The sequence below is a fragment of the Pteropus alecto genome, unplaced genomic scaffold (assembly GCF_000325575.1).
Source record: "Pteropus alecto unplaced genomic scaffold, ASM32557v1 scaffold270, whole genome shotgun sequence".
Classification (NCBI taxonomy): domain Eukaryota; kingdom Metazoa; phylum Chordata; class Mammalia; order Chiroptera; family Pteropodidae; genus Pteropus; species Pteropus alecto.
This window is the reverse complement of record NW_006430735.1, coordinates 6,809,735-6,830,241: the sequence shown is the minus strand read 5'-3', so window position 1 is coordinate 6,830,241 and position 20,507 is coordinate 6,809,735. Positions and strand designations below refer to the sequence as shown.

General features: G+C 36.3%; 1 protein-coding gene and 1 pseudogene across 1 annotated transcript in view; both read left to right on the top strand.

Moving 5' to 3' along the window:
* The window catches only part of CCDC191 (coiled-coil domain containing 191), a 74,736-nt gene that overhangs the window by 21,284 nt on the left and 32,945 nt on the right, over positions 1–20,507 (top strand). The window contains exon 8 of the mRNA XM_006905502.3: positions 9,510–9,700. Coding sequence (XP_006905564.2) covers positions 9,510–9,700 — 191 coding nt within the window. The remainder of the gene's footprint in view (positions 1–9,509; positions 9,701–20,507) is intronic.
* On the top strand, positions 18,189–18,307 carry LOC112485374 (annotated as a pseudogene).

The window sequence follows — 20,507 nt, the reverse complement described above, 5'->3', positions numbered from 1 at the left end:
CTTTTTTTTTTTTTTTGACAAATGAGCATGCCACTTAAGCAGAAGTTTTTTCAGTGAAGTGGAATTGATAATAGTATGAACTTGATGTTTATAACATTTTAAGTGAAAGAAAGTACTTGGAAAGTACTTGAAAGTACTTGGAAAGTACTTTGTAAATGAGAAGGTTGGATGAGAAAAGATAAATATGTATATTTTGTATCTCCTATAACATCCCTACCCCAGGGCCTTCAGCATTTCTGAAATTCAGTGAAAGTTAATGGAGTCAATGCATAAATAAATGGATTTAACAAGAGAAAAGATAATGCAAGAAGATATTGAGGGAGCTTGATAAATGTAAAATAGACTGCAAAGACCCTGGAAATCAATACTAGGAATTTGAATATGATATGGGTAACTAAGAGATTAGGAAAAAGGTAAAGTAGTCAAAGCATGTTCTTAAAAAAGCTAGATACTTTTGACGGCAGCCTTTTGGACTGATGGTCAAGAAGTCATAATAATTCAGATATAAAACAGCAAGAGTTTGGTCAGAGTTTTGGCTTTAGGAATAAAGAGGGAAATGTGGTAGGAGGAAATGTTAAGAATTAGGATTAACATTTTGAGAAAGATTGGCAAAGACTCTTAGATGTTGCGTCCTTCATGAGACAGATGGAGTTACTATGTCCTCCTGCATTAACAGTTCAGATTTCTGAAAGAAAATCGGAAGGGAAACGAATACTCAGGGACCATCTTGAGAAGGCATAAGGAAAAGTGCCATGGTATGTTACCCAACCAATGAGAGATGAATATGACATGTGTTCCCAATATGATTAACTTTTAAATTTTATTGAAGTCCACTGTTCAAGAAGAAATAATGTATGTTTTAGATGGAAGTGCTGCATATGAATTTTAGAAACATATAAAGAGTTTTACAAAATTAGTGGTCTACTAAAACAGATTATTCAGTTTTAGAAAGACCAGCCAGTGGATTTAAAAATAAGAGATTATAAGTAAACTATCTCCACTTTGCCACAGTTTCTGATTGATTTGAACCTATATTTTATTGTTTTTAAGTTTTTATCTTGAAATAATTTTAGACATACACAAAAGTTGCAAAAATAGTACACAAAGTTCTGAATACCCTTCACCCAGCTTTCCCCAGTGTTAGTATCTGACATAAGCATAAGAAATTAACATTGGTACAATACCATTAAATATCATAAACTATAGATCCTATTAGAGTGACACCAGTTTTTCCACTAAAGTCCTTTTGCTGTTCTAGGACTCAATCTGTAATTTCATGTTGCATTTAGTTGTTATGTCTCCATAGTCTCCTCCTAGTTCTTTCCTTGTCTTTTATGATCTTGACATTTTTGAAGAGTACTACTCAGGTATTTCGTAGAATGCCTTTCAACTTGGGTTTTCTGATGTTTTCTTCTGCTTAGATTGATATTATGCATTTTTGGTAAGAATACTACAAGAAGTGATGCTCTGCCTTTCTCAGTATATTATATCAAGGGTTACATAATGTTAATATGTCTTAATACTGTTAATGTTAACCTTTATCACTTAACATTGTATCTGATGAGCTTCCCCACTGGAAAGTTACTATTTTTCACTTTGTAATTCATAAATGTCTTAGAGGAAATATTATGAAACTATGCTACTATCTTGCTTATTCTTACTTTCACTTATTAATTTTAGCATCCATTGGTGACTCTTGCCTGTAACAATTATTAATGTGGTATTTGTCTAATGATGATTTTGTATTTCTCTCATTTCTTCATTTATTAATCGAAAGTCTTCTAGAAAGAAAAACTGGCCCTTCTCCCCCATATATTTATTTATTCATTTATTCAGTTATTTATTAGTATCAGTATAGGGTCATAAATATTTATTTTATTCTGTGGATTATAATCTAATATGATTGTTGTTCACTTTGTTACTCAAAGTGTTCTAACTTTGGCCAAAATATTTCAGGTTGACTCTTTTGCCCTTTTAAAATGCTACCGTCCTTTTCAGGGCACTTCCTTTCTTTCTGTCACCACGAGATACTTCAGGCTCTTGTATTTTCCCTGCCCTAACCTTGGTCTCAACCACTTCTACGTGGAACCCAGGTTCCTTTTATTGGAGAATAATATTTAGAAACCAAGACCTGGGTGCTAGGTGTGCTCACTGCTACTGGGGTGTCATGTTTCTGGGCCCTCTCAGCAAACAGTACTGGGAAATGTATGGATGTCTACTAACCCACACATGCACACACATTATGTTTATTTCTGTGTCTGTCTATCTGTATACATATTAAAATCCATAAGTTCATGCTGATACCTCTAATTCGAGCACAACAACACAAGGATCATGCTATCCTTCCCCCTTCCTTATTTTTAACTAATTTATTTCTATATCTATCTATATCCGTCTAATTTCAACTCTAATCCAGCACCATAGGTTTCAGTGTAGCCTTCCCTTTTTGCTTGTCTATGACTTCTTTCTCTGACAGTGAGAAACCTGGAGCTTATTATATAAAATATATTTACTTATTTGTTTAATCTTATTATATTATAGTTTCAGAATTGCTGACCCATATTGCTGTAAAAACAAATTTACTAATTAGAATATAATATTTATACAGTTATTTTTGTATTTAGCCTTTTGAATATTTTTGTATTCAGCCAAAATATTATTTTTCAAAATTACTTAGGTCAGTTCTTTTCTTCTCTTTCCCCTTCAGTATGATTATGTTATCCATTTGTAAGATTATTACTGAACTTCTAACTTAGATTTCTCCAGTGTATATGAGTGGCACTGAGACTTGGGAAAAATCTACCTACCAATCTCCTCAGGCTTTTACATTGACTTGGCTGGAGACAGATGGTCCTCTGGTTAACGCCACTAGAGTAACAAGGCTTAGTCCACATTATCTTGGTCCCAGTCTACATTCCTAGTCTGGTTCTTAAGGATCCTGAAGCTGCCCTTGGGTAATGAAACTTGGATACTCAGCAGCCTAAATATGACCACAGGATAAAAAGCGGGGATATGCCTAGCTCCCTCGGAGTGAGCAGCTAGATAACAGGAAGCTCTTGTCAGCACCCTCAGAGTGGTTCACTGGCACAAATCTAGCAGCAGGCTATCTAAAGAACTTGCAGGAAGACTAAAGTATTTGTTTCTGGGAGTTGCTCTAGTTCAGGCTCCTTTAATTCCTGTACTCTTTGTGCTTTGACTCTGGATTGTATCTGCTCCCCCCCAAAATTTCTTATCACATTTGTATCATATTTAATAGGAAACTGTCTGAAAAAAACAGAGCAGGCTCTCTTATCAAAACACAAGTTCAGGTACAGCACTATTTATCCATCTTCCCCACACATTTCATTTCTAGATCTTTTTGTTTTATCAAAAACATCTATTTTTTTATAGAAGTGTTCTACTTTTAGGCTATCCTATTTTCTCTTTGATCTTGTGGTGAAATCTCTTGGGGAGGTTCAGCAATCTACATGTCATTGCTAATTAGCAGAAACAACAAGAGATTAACTATGAAATTCTTATACCGTTTGGAAAATGGCCTTCTTAATTCTCACCCTATTCTGAAATGCATTTTATTTTTCCTTAATAGGAAAGTCTCTGATCTTTCCTGCTTATGAAAATTGAAGAGAACAATGAAAGATGAGTTGACACTAACCTAAATCTTAATTCTGTGGGGAAACCAAAATTGCTTATTTGGTTGGGTTTTTCTCTTAGGCAGTAAGGTAATAATGACCCAAAGGAGTTGTTAATGCTGTTTGTGGAATAACGCCTTCTGAAAGGCCACCCCAAACTAAACCAAGGAAATGTGGAGATATATGGAAAAGAAGCCTGGACTTCTTTCTGATAAGATGTTGAAAACTGCGATTAAGTACCTCATTTCTATAGTATGATTCCTTCCCAAAGATCTTAGTTTCATCAGGACTGCCTACACACTACTAAAGCAAAACCTTTTCTGAGCTGAAACATAGCAACCATTCTCTCAGCAGTGTTTTCTGTTTGGGGAAGGAAATGAAGGAAAAGCCTCTTTGCAAATAAAACTACAGAGAAAGGGAAATGTTGGGCACACACATGAAGAATTTCGGAATTAATGTAACTCTCCTTGAAGCTTACTGCCAAGAATATGTGTGGTATACATTTTAGGATTCGAAGCGTTATATATGTTATTTTCTATAGCAACTCTCTGGAAAATTTCCGAGTAAAATTTTAGTATTGGTAAGGAGGTTGTTTATTTTATTATATTCTTTCTTACCTCCACCCTACAAGTAATCCAGGTTTCCCATTCTCACAGAAGGGACAGTAAAGGCCAGTTTACCAAAACATTGCAATAGTGTTTTTATATTTCAAAATACCACGAAGGCTTTTTTGATCCCAAAGGTTTCATTCATGTATGTATGATTTTTTTTTTTTTTTGTCTTTTGAAAAAAATATTGATTAATTTCTGCTTTTAAAAAATTAAGGAAAGAGCCTTTGGCATAAATAAAGTCGATTCTCTAAACTTGTACAGAGAAGAATATCTTTTTCCCCTAAACACTAGATATTTCAGGTGAATGTTTATGAGGATCTTGAGAAGCATGTGGATGAGGAACAAATGACATCACATCGTTGTCTTACTGTCAGACTACCCTAGAGCTGAATCAGGCATTTGTCTAATATATTCTGAGGTAAGCCGTACTTTTGGCATAGTTTATGCATGTGTATGGCTGGAAGTGGGAGAGAATGGGCAGGGAGTGGAGAATCATAGAGAGGAGGAGGAAGATCTAAAAGGGGAAGAAAAAGGAAAGGAAAGAGGTTATTGGCAACGATAGGTCAACCTTTCCTCTTAAAGACATGAGGTCATGAAAACTGGTCCAGGCTATGTTGGGAAAAGGCACTTTATCTTAATGAATTGTCAGGTTGTAGGCTGTGATGTGGTCATTTTACTTAAAAAGATCCCAGAGAGTTTTATTGTTTAAGAATTTACTGTATGGCAAGATTAAGCAATTGCTTTTTGAAATTCTACTACTTCTAAAGTAAAGCAGAATTAGATAATTACAGTAATATTATTGATTGAAACTTCTTAGTGGATTTAAGAATGTACAAAATATCCTTAAGTTAGCAATACATATTGATGCATTTATGGGTGAAATGATATAATGTCTAATGTCTGAGATTTATTTTTAAATGCACCAGAAAAAAAAAGTGGGTGGAGGAGAGATGAAACAGGATTAGAAAAATGTTGATAATTTTCAAAGCTGAGTGAGGCGTTTATTATTCTGCTCTGCTTTGGGGTATATTTGTTAAATTTCTGTAATAAGCATTTTTTAATTTTATAAAAGGATGTAGAAAAAATGTAAATACAAAAATAAAATGAACATCTCTTCTTCCAGGATATAACAAAAGTGGCTTTTTGTCTATACCCAGTAGACATAGGTAGCATTTCACACAGCAGTGGCTGTCAAAGGTTAGGCCTCTAGATTTTTCCTTGGAACTCAAAAGTAAATGCAAGTCTTGGCAATGTGTGGTGAGAACTGAATGTATTTTCCCTAATGTGATTATTTATAGGTAAATATGTGATTGGGGGATAAGGAACGCAATGATTTCCTCTGTTTTCTTTTGAAAATTATAAAAATCAGGAGTAGAGTGGTTCACAGGGTGCTTCTTTTCAGTGCTGCTCCTTCCCAGAGGCATTTATTTGTCACTATAAAGATACTTTTCCCCTGAACACCCAGATACTTCATGTAGTCTGTGGGGTCTTTTGCCAAGCTATAGTTATTCTCAAAAGGGAAAAAGTTGGGGATTGCTTCTCTGTAGTAATAGGGTATCTGTTCCTTTTGGCCTGAAACAGCAAGGAGTCCTTTGGAGCCCTTGGGGGAGTGTAGCCAACTACCCTAGACCACTAGTGGCACTACAGTTAGTTCCATTTGGCAGAAATAAATTGTAAACTTGTTGACATTTTTTGTCCTCTTTACAATTCATTGTTTATTTCTCTATGACAGAGAATTTTGATGCAATTATCACTGAGCTTTCTGACAAAGGGAAATAGCTGAGGAATTTTGATGAGTTACCCACTTATTAATCAGAACAAGCATCTCTAGTGACAGGGTTAGAATTACAATGAAGATTAGATAGCAAATTGCTGTTCCACGTAACGTCAATCATTCCCGATGACAGCAGTGTGATTACACTTCAGGGAAGAGCTTTTCCTGCCAACAAAAAGAGGGCAACTTCAGTGCAGGTAATAAATTTAGCAGGGCAAACTGTCATTTCTTCTCTTGAGTGGAATCCTTAACAACCAAATGGTGTCTTGTAGAAGATTTTGAGAGGAGAAAAGCATTTCGCTGAGAAAGTTTCTAAATTTCACTTTGTAGTATTTTATTTTAAAAATTATTATAGATATAACTTAGGAACAATCCTTCCCACAGTGATTTTCAGTATTTTTTTTAACCTGTACCAAGCCTTAATTATCGCCACAACGATGTAAAGAGTTGTGGAAGTTAATAAAAGAATGCATGACTATATTTGAAAATCTATCAGAATAAAAACATGCAGAAATAACTGAACTAGGTAAGAAATGGAGGTAGGTCAGACTAATTGTTTGTCTGGCTAGTTGAAACTTTAAGTTCTTGCAGTTTAAAAAGAATATATTCCTCTTTCAACCCAGTTGTAGTTTTAAATAATAGTTCTGTTTCAAAGAGCAAAGGGATAAAGCACTATTGTAATTCCAGAGTGCATAATAACTGCAGAGGAGAAACTGACCTGGGAACAAAAGGAATAGCTGCGTAATAGAATAAATAGATCAGGACTATGGAGTACACCCCTTCTTGTCCCTTCTAAATAAAGCAGAGTACTAGCTAGCATCTTTTCCCAGAGAAGACGGACAGTGTTTTCCCTCCCCAAATATTTTTTTCCAAGCACGTTTATGGTATTTCTGTTTGCCTGAATAATATTGGTTGTGAATAAAGAATAACTGAACAGTTATCCTTGATTCATAATTTTATTTTTTTATTTAAATTTTAATAGGATTGTATTTTGAGAAGGCAGGGGAGAAAAACAATTTTTTCCCAAAAAAATCAAGAAAGCAATTGCTGTATGAGTCTGTCATTTTGCTGCTATTAACTTCTGTGCAGTGAAACTGAATGATAGACCTTTAAAACTGATCATTTTGCTCTCAGAGTTTAAACTTAAGTAAAGTTTAAGTTTACATAAAGTTTCTTTAAGTATTTTTAAAGAAATATATTGACTCAAATGTATTTTAAAGAAATATATTGACTATAGCATTTATAAACTCAAATTTTCTCCCTCTTAAATTCAGACAAGTTCTAGCAGTGCTTTTCTACTCATAGTAAATTATATATCAAGTTCTCTCTCTTTCGAAATAAAACAAGTAAAGAACTTGCTTTTTTTTTTAGGAGAAACTTTTTTCCTAAGAGATTAGAGTCATCAGGATGCCGGAATGTTTTAGTTTTAGCCTTAGATCTACCACTAATTCTTCACTTTGTAAATTTAGTTATTAACCCTTTCATACTTGAAGTTTAGCTTGGTAAGGTGTAAATCATAATAATATCCTCAGTCTCCATTTTATAATGATAGTCTACGAATTAATAAAATAGTACATGAAGGGTGCTTTGAACTTTACAGAGAAAAGGAATATAGAAATCCAAGAAGGGCACTATTAATAATGTTATTATTGTTAGGTAGATTATGTTTGTGCTACTTCATCATTAGAATTAGCCTAGGAGTTCAAATTAAGTCATTCAAGAGGAACCTCTTAAATGAATCTGGTAAGTAGACACAGGATATGTTCTTTTGACTATAGCACACAAGTTTATACTGTTGTTTTTTTTTCATGCTATATTTTGTGAGATAGATAAAAATTAATAATGGAAAAGCATACTCCCTCAACCTGGCAGCTGTGTGTTTTTTTCTTTGTTATGACTGAAGGCATATGCTATATTCAGCAAATCTCCCTTCCTCCATTCCTGGCTTCCTCCCTTCTTCCCTTCCTCTCTCTCCTTCCATTGGATCTAAGGCAAAAGTCTGAAAAATGTACTCTCGTGTGACATAATGGAAAAGGAACAAGGGCTTTTTAAAGTTTTCCATGGTTTCTCCTGATGGGAAATAAACAATATTTTGTAGTTTGTCTAAATGGAAATATAACTAGTTTCCTATGAAAATATTTGTGGCCGAATGGGCTATTTCTAAGAATTCTAGCATTTGTTCCCTTATGTTATTGGTCTTTTAAATATATATTCTCCCTCCCTATAAACTCTCAGAAGTAGAGATTATATCTTAAACAACTTTGTTCAGAGTTCCCAAATTCAAACATAATGGTGGGTGCTTACTAAATATCGATATAGTGAAAGATAAGTATGTTTATAAAGATGCAGTAAATTAGGCTGACCCTAATTCTTAAAACTAGCCATCAGGCATCCCTTGTACCTCCCACAAAGTCACTTCCTATGAAGTTACTTTCTATTTTAGTTCTCCCCATACTTGGTACCACTCCCAGATTTTCCATTCCTGTTTATTGGACCCAGTCCCTTTCTTCCAGATGCTCATAGTCTAGTGGAAACCAATACACAGGTGATGATGAGTATTGTGACTGAAGAAAGGATTGGTTGCTCTGGGAAGGCAGTAGAAGGGCACTTGTGTATGGGGAGAGTGGTTGTTAGTAGGAGGGTGACTCCTGAAGTAGTCAGGCTGAGAGAGAGCAAAAAGGGACCAAGAAATTAATATGGCCATTGATAGAAGAGTAGGAAGCAGCATGGTTGATGTAAGGCCAAGAGCTGAAATTAATTTGATGTAGTCAAAACAAAGTTTGCTGTGAAGATAGAAGATGTAAGCAAGGACTAGATCTCAGAGATTTTCTTGGACTGGGACCATGAGTGCTTTCTGAGGATTTCCTCAGGCTCAGTAGACCTTATCTGATTTGTTGTCAGATACATGTAATGGAGGTTGCAAGCAGGCTGAGTAGCTAGTCTCTGTAGGCCTACTCACCAAGGCCCTATCATGGTCAATCATAGCCCAACTGAAGCTATTGCATTTTAGCTGTTTTGTTTCCAAGGAATAGAGACCCCATTCTGTTCTTATGGGATCTCCCATGTTTGTTTGTGCAGGACATCAGCGGTGTTACTAACAAGATTTAGTTAAATGATTAGTCGTTTAAACTTTAAGACAGCCTGGGAGGGAGATACTGTTGGAAGCAGGTCTTTCAAGCCTCTCAAACAGGCCCCTTAACTTAGATCTTAGATGTGACTGTTACTCCAGCTTCCCATATTACTGGTGCCTTACAATGAGGATTAAATATGCTAGTTTAAGTCATGAGAATGAAACTGCCTCAGTTGCATGACTTGAATATTTCTTGTCATTATTAGCATAAAGTAATTGTGCTTTGTTCCCCTTCCATCAAAACAACAGTTCCTAGTTTTTTTCAGAAAAAGTGTGAAGAGGGAAATCTGAGGAGAGAGGGCTCTATTAGATGTTAGAAACACCAGCGCTGATCAGTAGTTATTTTCTAAATGTTTCCATTGCAGTGTCAGAAACGCTATTTCTCTGCCTGGCACAAGCTGATTCTTGATCACAAGATTAAGCTGGGGAAAGCTGGGACCCTGTCTGACTGGAAGTTTCAACTGAAGGTCCTGCATGCCTGGAGAGACTACACAAGATCTCAGAAGTTGAAGCGGGAGACTCAAGCCATGGAAAATGACCTTCGGGAAGAAAACAGGTACTATTATTTGTGCCTTGAAAATCCTAGTATGTTTATCTAGGACATCCTTCCTCATGAAGGATCCAGAAATGAACTCTAAAACTGCTGTTCACTGGAATCATCTCATCCATGTAGAAAATGTGGTAATCACTGTTTTCCTGTGTTATATCCCAAACTAGAAAAATTTAACTGAAAATTATAAGCAGAAAAATAATTTGATTAAAATATACTAATGTGCATGCTTTCCTTTTTTTAAGGAAGCAAATATTATGCTTTTTCCCTTGTCCTTTGATGTAGTAGCATTGCACTTGGACCATCTTACAATTCAAAAGACAGTTTGGTTTATATGCCAGTAATTCACATTGGTAGAAATCACTGTCTGCACATAGAATATTAATTAGGGACACAGGGAACATCCATCTGGGAGGGCAGACCTGCCAAGAGTGATTCCTCCCATTCCCCCATCTTTTGTTCTCCACTTTGTATAGAGGATTTTTTCTTTTTTGCCCCAGCTTTATTGAAGTATAATAGACAATTAGTTGCTCATATTTGCATTGTACAATTCAATTAGTTTTGTTTTTTCAATTATAGTTGGCATACAAGAATATATTAGTTTCAGTTGCATGCATAGTGATTCGCTACATAACTCACAAAGTAGTCACTCCACTAAATCAAGTATCTCTTCCTCCTGACGTATTTTTTACATTGTTGACTATTTTCCTTATGCTACACTTTATATGACTATTTTGTATATCCATTTGTACTTCTTTATCCCTTTGCCCTTTTTCACCATCCCCGCAACCCCCCTCCCATCTAGTAGCCCTCAAAATATTCTCTGTATCTATGAGGGGTTTTTTTTTGTTTTTGTTGTCATTTATTTTGTTCATTAGATTCCACATGTATATGAAATCATGTGATATTTGTCTTTCTCTACTTGACTTATTTCATTCAGCGCAGTACCCTCTAGGTCCATCAAGTCAGTATCTTTTTCCATCCCTTTCCTTTTAGTCTGTGTGTGTCTTTTAATCTGAAGTGAGTCTCTTGTAGGCAGCATGTGTAAGGGTCTTGTTTTCTTATCAGCCACTCTATCTTCTGGTTGGAGCACTTAATTTTTTTCCATTTGAGGTACTCGTTGATAGGAATGTAGTTATTATCATTTTTATTCATGTTTTTGATACATGTTTTTTCTTCTTAAAGAAGTCACTCCAACATTTCTTGTAATACTGGCTTGGTATTGATGAATTCCTTTAGCTTGTTTTTGTCTGGGAAATTCTTTATCTGTCCTTTGACTCTAAATGATAGCTTTGCTGAATAAACTATTCTTGGTTGTAGATCCTGGGTTTTCAACACTTTGAATATTTTGTGCCAGGCCCTTCTATCCTGCAAAGATTCTTTTGAGAAGTCAGCTGCCATACTTATGAGAGCTCCCTTGTAGGTAACTAATTGCTTATCTCTTACTGCTTTTAAGATTATCTCCTTGTATTTAATCTTTGGCATTTTAATTATGATGTGTCTTGGTGTTGGCCTTTTTGGGTTCATCTTTTTTGGGACTCTCTGAGCTTCCTAGAGTTGTATGTCTATTTCCTTCACCAGATGAGGGAAGTTTTCTATCATTATTTCTTCAAATATAGATTCAACTTCTTGTTCTCCCTCTTCAGGTACCCCTATGACATATTGTTACCCTTAAATTTATCCAATAGGCTCCTTCAATTATTATTATGTTCTTGGTTACTTTTTTCTTGGCATTCTGGTTGGATGTCCTTGGCTCTCTCATGTCAGTGTTTTGATCCTCTTCTTTATCCACTCTGTTGATTCCGTCTAATATACTCTTCGTCTCAGATAATATATTCTTCATTTCTGACTAGTTTCCTTTTATGATTTCCATTTCCATTTTTATGTTTATCTCTTTGTTAAAGTTCTCACTGAATTCACTTCCCTTAATTTCCCTTAATTTCATAGAGCATCTGTATATCCAGTGTTTTGAACTCTACATCTGTTAGATTGCTTGACTCCATTTTTCCTTGATCTCTGTTCTGTTCTCTCATATGGTTTCTGCTTCTTTGTCTTCCCGTTTTGGCTGCCTTTCTGTGTCTGTTTCCATGTACTAGGCAAAGCTCCTAAGTCTCCCAATCTCATTAGCATGACTTTGTGTAGTAGGTGTCCAGCAGCACAGTCCTGAAAGGGGTTCAGCTGCAGGCCAAGTTTAGCACCAGCCTGTGCTCTCTTTGTTCACCTGTTAAGATTCAGCAAGCAGTCCACAGATGCTGTGCTTATAGTTACTTCAAGAAGCCACATCAGAAACTGAGGCCAGATGCCACCAGTGTGGGTTTTGGTGCTGCTCAGCAAGGACAATGGACTCACCGGTGACACAATTGAATGTGGCTTGGGTGGGGCTGCACGTTGGGGGAAGCAGAGTTTCAGGGAATCCTCTGGGCAGAACGACTTCTGTTATCCTGTTTGATGACGGCTCAGCTATGGCGGCATTGCACACTGGGAGGGGAAAGGGCTCAAGAGAGGAGCCATGGATACTGCCAGCACTTCTGTCAGTAGAAAGCCTCACCTCTGGCCCTCGCTCAATGCCCCGCTGTAAGTTCCTAGTGATCCCCAAGCAGCCAACCCAGTGCTGTTGCTCAGAGTGAGCAGGTCCGTCACTGGAAAGTCCACTTGTGGATACGGTTCCTTTAAGAGGCATCTGCAGCTGCCAACTTCCGCTGGCGTAGCCTCTGTCCCACTGCCTGGGGACCAGGCAGCCTCATGTCTTAGTCCTCTCCTACTTCCAACCATTGCAGGGTGATTTCTTATTTCTCTCCCTAGTTGTAGGGCTTCTGTTCATGTAGATCCTAGGAGAATCTGCTTGCTGTTTGCTCTGTTTCCATCTCATCTTTGATGTGGTCACAAGAGAGGATGAGTGAAGCTTCTGTCATCTATGCCATTTTGCCCGGTCCTCTCCAGAGGTTTTAACACCTTTATATCAACTCCCTCTTATTCTTGTGAATGACAGAATTTGTCTTCAAATAAAACTTTATTTGCTCTGTCATCTTAAAGTTAAATATATTTTGTTCTTTTCATTTCCAAGATTAACTGCATTCTTGAACCAAAATCGTGGATGTAAAAGGAACCATTTGTTTATTTGGGAGAGAGCAGTTCACATTCTTTTGTGTGCTCACTTCTCTGCCAGCAATTCTGTTATTCACTCAGGGTGAAAAATTGAATGAATAGTATGTAAAAGCATTGTTATGTAGAAGAGAATGGTGCCCCCTGGAGTTGTACAGCCTTGTTGACAGCATCAGGCCCTGGGGAGGAAACATAGCAGACTGATGCAGGGCCCCTTGTCCTCAAACTACTCACAGTTTGGTGAGGAGAACAAGATCTAGAAACAGTACATGTGTTGAGTAGCATTATAAACTGAGTAATGCGTCCCTTCCTGCTGCTATTACTATGGCTGAGAAGGCTCCTACATAGTGCCAGGAAAGGCTTTATCAAAAAGATAGATCTTGAGCTGGGCTCTGCGTGATTAACTAGGATGTTCCTAGGTGGAAATGCGGAGACAAGATGATGGCATGGAGTTTAGCCATCTGGATTGGCTGGAGATCATCAAGTATGTATGTGGTTATCAAGTTCATTAGTTTGCAAAAGTCCTTTAATTCCAGGACAAGGGATTTAGGTATTCTTTTGCAAATAAAGGTAAATTCTTTAAGGTTTTTAAGCAGGAGGGTGACCTAATCAATTTAATTTTTTTACAGTATGCTGGGGGAAATCTTCAGTTAAAAAAAAAATTGATATAATAGATTGGGATGATAGTCTAACTGGAAAAGGAATGGCTGGCAGGATTTGTTGGATAAAGAAGGGAATCTAGAGGTGTTGTAAAGGGGAAGCAACAGGAGTAAGGATGTGAAGGAAATGGAAACTGAATGTTAAAGTTAAAAGCGGCCTGTGAAATTTACATGCCAGAAGAAACTTGTAAAAGGAAAAATCTAAAGAACTTGAGATTCTATTCCAATTAAAGTGTTTAAATATAAAAACACTAAATGGGGATTTCATAATAGCATAATGTGCCAATGTTTTTAAAGATCTCAGAACTTTTTGTCTCATATCTGTAAATTATTTTCAGGTGTCTATTTTTAAATGTTCAGAATGGGTACTACTTTTTTTAAACTGCCAGAGATAAAAAATATTTAACTTATAATAATTTTTTACTACAAAATTTTAAAGCAAAAATATCTTAGAGCAGAAAGACACTTCAAGGATCATCTAATCCAGCCCCTCATTTTACACATGATAAAAATAAGATCCAGAGAGAGTGAACAATCTTCTGAAGGTCATAAAGTTAAGAGTAGCTAGTCCAGGACTAGGGACTGGTCTCTGATTATGACTGAGTCAGATACTTTTTCCTATCCCACACAGCTGTGGTAAATAGCATCCAGGTGATGGTTCCCTAAGACAGCCATGTTTTTCAGTTGTATCGCAATTTACTTTAGACGGTTGCAAATGTAAATAGGAAATGACAAGTCATGCTAGAAACATGATACATGATCTATCAGATACAAATGATACTTTGTGTTGCTTTCCTACAAATTCCTGACTCCCTGCATGTTCCTCTTTGTTCTAGGGATTGATTTAGGATATTGAGTTGCATGATTTTGTTCAAAGAAGGAATATTGGAGTATTAAAGGTGGAAAAAAAAGTCAAAGGTAGCTACTGCAAGCAGAAACCAAGAAATGTCAGTGGGATTGAGGTTATCAGGAGAGCTGGGACCCTCTTTACTATACTCATCAGAGTTCTCCCAGTAGCTCACTGGACACAATACATATTCGTTGAATAGTAAGTCAGTGAATGAATGAAAAGCTCAGTTGCTTCCTCTCCTGCAATTTAACTTGATAATATTTTCAGTCCTTTTTTCTAAATAGTGAGCTCAAGGGATAGAGAGCATTTACTGTAATGGGTTAGAAACTAAACTCTTACCAGGTTGACAAAACATAGATGGTTCTGTGGCCCATCCACCTGGATAGAAATCATTTGCTATGTCCATTTACTCAGATGTCAGCTGTGTCTTCCTCCTACAGCTTTTGCATCTACATTTGCCACCTGGGGTCTCCTTTCACTGGCCTGTCCCCAATTCAGGGTCCAGCCTTTGGGGCTTCTTTTCTTCCTTTCTTTCCTTTTTATTCTTACTTTCTCTCTAGAGCAGCAACAAATCCCTCTCTTTTTATTCGTGATTTAACCACCATCTTTTCTTACTGAGCCTGTGTTGAGAGTCTCACCTCCACTCCAAGGGCTCATCCATTTCTTCTAAAATTCATCATTTCTCTAAAAATGCCTCTTGCTTTTCCTAATAGGAATTTGGTCACTCTGTCTTTTTAATTAAAAAAAAACATATTTTTCAATTGCAGTTGACATACAATATTATATTAGTTTCAGATATACAACATAGCGATTAGACATTTATATACCTTACAAAGTGATCATCTGGCCACTCTTTTTTGAAAGTTGGCCCCAGATCTTCCATTCCTCTTTTCTCCTTTCCTTCCTAAATTTATGACCAGCCCTACACAACATTGGAAGAAACAATGAGTCTTCCACCAGCTCTTCCTCTACCCTGCTTCCCTGATTTCTCAGTTCTTTCCTGGGAAGCATTTCTGTCCTTCTGTGTATTAACCTCTACAACACCTGCAGGCCTGCCCTATCTTGTTCCAGAGCTCTGGGCCTTTCCTAGAACATGCTTTTATCTCTTCCTTTTGTCCCTCAAGCTCCTCACACTTTGTCACTGTAATCATCAGTTGATATTTTATCCCTTCCAGGAAACTTATACTTTAAAAAGGATTGTCTGGAAACAGTGCCCAAAATATAAGTGATGGGTGTTTGAGGGTACTGTGGCAGGCTGTACTGTGGGAAAACTGGCCCTTTGATCTCCCTCAAACCATGGCATTCATTTATTCATTCATTCATTCGGTTTGATAATATATATTCATTCAGTAAACCAGCTTTACTGATGCTTACTGTGTACCTAGACTCTCTCTTAGGTACTGGGAGGGGGACTTAAAGGAGTGTCAAACATTCTTGCCTTCTAGGAGTTTTCAATCTAAGTGGAGAAGTTAAAAACTGTACCAAATACTAAAAATAATTGCAACAGAAGGCACCATAAGATAAATACTTAGGAGTGACATAGACTTGGCTGTTGTACATTACAGTCCCCCAGGGAGCTTTTTAAAAATAGGAATTCATGGGCCCCATCTTCTGAGAGAGGCAAGATGTGGCTAAGGAGAAGAGGGTATTTTTCACTTTAGGGGAAAACTAGTAAACCACATAAACAGCTTGTGCAGGAACAGGCTGAGGCAAAAGCTAGCCTAGAGGTGGGAGATTGAATTAAAAATAGACTGTCAGCACTCCTGATTTCAGCATTCTTTTGGGCAATGTTTATGGAGTGCCTCTGTTAATCATGTTCGATTTCCCTTCCCTCCATGCTCACCTGGGTATCCGGGTGAGAAGCCAGAAACTTCATGGCATCTGAAACTGGGAAAGCTCCTCATAAGTATATCAGAGAGGCAGGAGGACCAAACCTGTATTGCCTGGCTCACTTTAAAACTCTAAAACAATTGTGTAATCTTCCACTTTTTTCCTGGAGGCTTCCTGGTGCATTATTGAATGTATTAGCTTTTCATTTCTATTCCTACTGAACCTGCGCATCCATAATGCAGCTGTTTGCATTATTGCTGTTTTTGTATTCTGCATTAGATCTCAGCACTCAATCGGATCACTAGTAATTGGTTATTTATTTGCCATTTCTCATTTCCTTTTTTAAAAAATTGAAGAAACTTTTTAGGTATCTAAAATTAACCTAAGATGGTGTTATAACCTTACATAAGAATTTGAGTTATATTTTCAAGTTTTCTTTTTATCCTGAGGATAGTCAGTGTGGAGCTTTTGTTTTAGGGTGATAATATTTTTGAGATGAAATCTAAGGCTTAGATTTAGGCCCAGTGTCCCATATATGGTTAGTGTTCTGACTTTTCAGTTCTATAATATGCAGCAATCACTAAGTATCATTTGAGGTGTTGATTCTAAGTAGCATAGTTTAAATTTAAATTTATGGACGTGGTTCCATATTGTAGTGGTTAGTACATCTGCTTTACACACAGAAGGTTCTGGGTTCGCACCCCAGTGGAGCCACGGTCCATGGTTTACGGTCATGCCACCCTAAACAAGCCTGATGTCTGATCTCGGAAGCTAAGCAGGGTCGGATCTGGTTATTACTTGGATGGGAGACCACCTAGGAAGACCAGGTGCTGTAGGCATAAATAATAATTTTAAAAAAAGAAAAAAAACTTCTTTATATTTTATATTCTTATGTCTTTAGCAACAGCCTTTCTCTGCATTCAGTTATATAATTATGATGATCAGTTTATATATTCTTGCCAGAAATTCCCTGATTTCACTTGGAAGCATACCAGGACAGGGTGTTTTCTGTACAGGAACTCTGTTCTTCATTTTTTGATTATCTGGGAGCTGTGTCTGAAACCATTTCTTTTATGTTAGCATACCCAAGTAAATCACATCTGGTTGAGCTTTTAAGAAATTTAAGTGATTTTTTACTTTCAGAAATATTTGTGTTTTTAACGTCATCTTTTAAAAATATATAGAAATTGGCTTATCTGGAATAGTGTCACTCTGCTGAAGTGAACTGCAAGGATGCAGCCTTGTCTCTGGATCCCTAGCTTCTGTGTTTCTACCCTACCACTTCAACCCACATACATGCATATTAAATGTTTCTTCATATCACCTACCTAACCATTACAGAGTAGGCTCTAAGCACTATAGTGAACATGCATTTTTTTTTTTTTTTTTACCTATTTTCTTCCTGTTTAGTCTTTTTGTCATACTTACAGGAATATTTTTTCTCTTTGCCTCTTTACAATGTCCAAATAATTTCTTCCTTGACAGTCAAAACCTCAGTGTTGTTTTGGCTCTGGATGCTGTAAAAACATGAAATTAATAATATATCAGGTAAATTTCACACTCTGCCTTCCTGAGCAGATTGATGTAAATTAAATTTCACATTAATCAGAGCAATGTACATAATCAGAGAAATTTGTGATTTTCACTTAAGTGCTATAGGGTTGTTTGTTTGTTTCATCATTTATACATTGATATTTTTAGAGCTTTGTTCTTACTTATGTTGCTAATTTGATTTATTATTATTCTTCTAAAATTTTGATTTCAAGGTTATTCAATCTCAGATATTTAATTTATTTCCATCAAAGTAAAATAATATATAAATGTTTATTACAACTGATATTGTACTTTCATTACAAAACCATCACCCAATCACCAAATATTTATCGAGTATCAATTATTAATTCATTAGAAGGAAGCAATTAAATATAATGAAAAATGCTGCTGGCAGAGTTGCTGTTAGTATTATCCCAAAATTCATTTTTTTAATTGACTTTGCTCTCATTAATTGGTTGTTTTATCTAACTCCTGACATAAGTTGAATTCTGTGACTCTAGTCGATGGCCGTGCTATCCTGAACAAGCCCAATCCTATCTGATCTTGGAAGCTAAGCAGGGTTGGGCCTGGTTAGTACTTGGATGGGATACCATCTAGGAAAACCAGATGCTGTAGGCCTAAAAAATAGGGGATTGTAAGCTGACAAGGTCCCTGCAATCTGTGAGGTCAACCAAGAGTTGCTGTGCCTAAAAAAAAAAAAAATCTGTGACTCTAGAGTAGTTTTTTTTAAACTAAGAGTTTTAACCCATTAGTAGGTCCTGAAATCAGGCTCAAGATGAACTATATTTTTTAAAGAAATAGAATAGATTAGAACAGAAATATCCAAGTACATCTCTGATAATAAGAGTAAATGTTTGGTGAAACTTTTGTTTTGGTTGTATATACATACACACATAAATTGTATATTGAGTCATAGTGTAACATTTTTTTCTTACTGAGGTGGCAATCAAAAAGTTAAAAGTCATTTGAGTGTTTAACAACTATAGAAATTTTCTCTTGACTCACAGACTTTAAGAACTTTATGTTTTTTTTATATGACCCCAAAAAGTCCATGAGGAATGTTAAGCATTATATACATTTAACAAAAATGGATATGCAAATAGAGTTATAGAGAATTTATTCGAGTCATCTTTACAAGATAAAATCGAGTAGGTATCTAAATAGTATTAGGTTTTAAACCTTGAAACTGACCCCTGATGTGACATAAATTCCAACCTCTACACCTTACTTCTTCAGAAACAGTAATCATCCATTTATAGATAGATCTCAGAGAACGCTATGCTTGAATTCTCGACTGGCTACCACCGTAGTGTCTCCTATTAGAGATTCCCCTTGGGAAGGGAATGTAGCTGGCAGTTCCAATTTCATTCAGACATGCCCCCTAATGTTCATGAAATTTCCGAGAATCAAAAGGAACTCTTCCTTAGAAGAGAATGAATCAGACCCCCTAGTAGACTCTGAATGAGTTCCATCAGAGCAAATGCCTGTCTGTGCCTTTCACACATGTCTAGTGTTTTAGCAAGTATCTTCCTTCACAAGGCAGTCCTTCACTCATTTACTTTAAGCATTCAGTAAATTAGTCGTTTTTAGAGATTCTTTCCCTGACCAAGTCCTTCTTTCACAAGATCCATCCTCATAATTTCATGTTGACTTTTATAAGTCTTATACTTAATTATTGGCATTTCACTTAAGTTTTGTTCCTTTCCCTTTCTTTCAAACTTCTGTCTTCCTTAGATTTCCAAGTGTAGCTGAATATATCCCTCATGCATTCATCTTTTAAAAAGTAATTATTTATACACCCATTGTTTTTGCTCCTTTCCCTCTAAAAGCTCTCAGAAACTATTTTATGGTAATCAAAATAATATATCTTTGTGACATGATGAAACAGAACAGTCACTCTTTCTTCTGAAGTAATGTCTTGAGATATCAGCGCCTCTATGAGCAGACCCTTTGCACTGAGGAATTTTATAAAACAATTCCATTTAGCTTAAATATAAGGATAAGCTGGAGCTAAGTGGAGCATTTCTGGGATTCCTTTGGACTTGTGTTTCATTTATATTACTAAATAACAAGCTGTAAATGGCTTTTTTTTTTTTTCAGATTTCCTGAGGCTTTTTAATTTTTAATTTTTATTTTTCAGTTACAGTTGACATTCAATATATTAGTTCCAGGTGCACAGTGGAGTGGTTAGACAATTACATAACTTATAGAATCATCCACCCAATAAGTTTAGTACCCACCTGATGCCATACATATAGTTATTACAATATTATCGACTATATTCCCTATGCTGTACTTTACATCCTTGTGACTGTTTTGTAACTGCCAATTTGTACCTCCTAATCCCTTCATCAGTTTTATCCAGCCTCTAACACCCTTCCCATCTGGCAACTCTCAGTTTGTTCTCTGTATCTATGAATCTGTTTCTATTTTGTTTGTTTATTTTGTTTTTTAGATTCTACATATAAGTGAAATCATATGGTATTTGCCCTTCTTTTTTAAATTATTTTTTATTTTTTATTTTCATTTTTTATTAAGTTTATTGGGATAACATTGCTTAATACAATTATATAATTTTCAGGTGTACATTATAATTTGACATCTATATATTCTATTGTGTGTTTACCACCCAAAGTCCAGTTTCCTTCAGCTACCATATATTTGGTCCCCTTTACTCACTTCACACTCCTCCTATCCCTCTATATTTAACTCCCTTTACCCCGTCTACCTCCCCGCTCCTCCCCTATCCTACTAGTAACCACTACTCTATAGTCCTCTGGTAACCACTAGTCTATAGTCCATGTCCATGAGTCTCTGT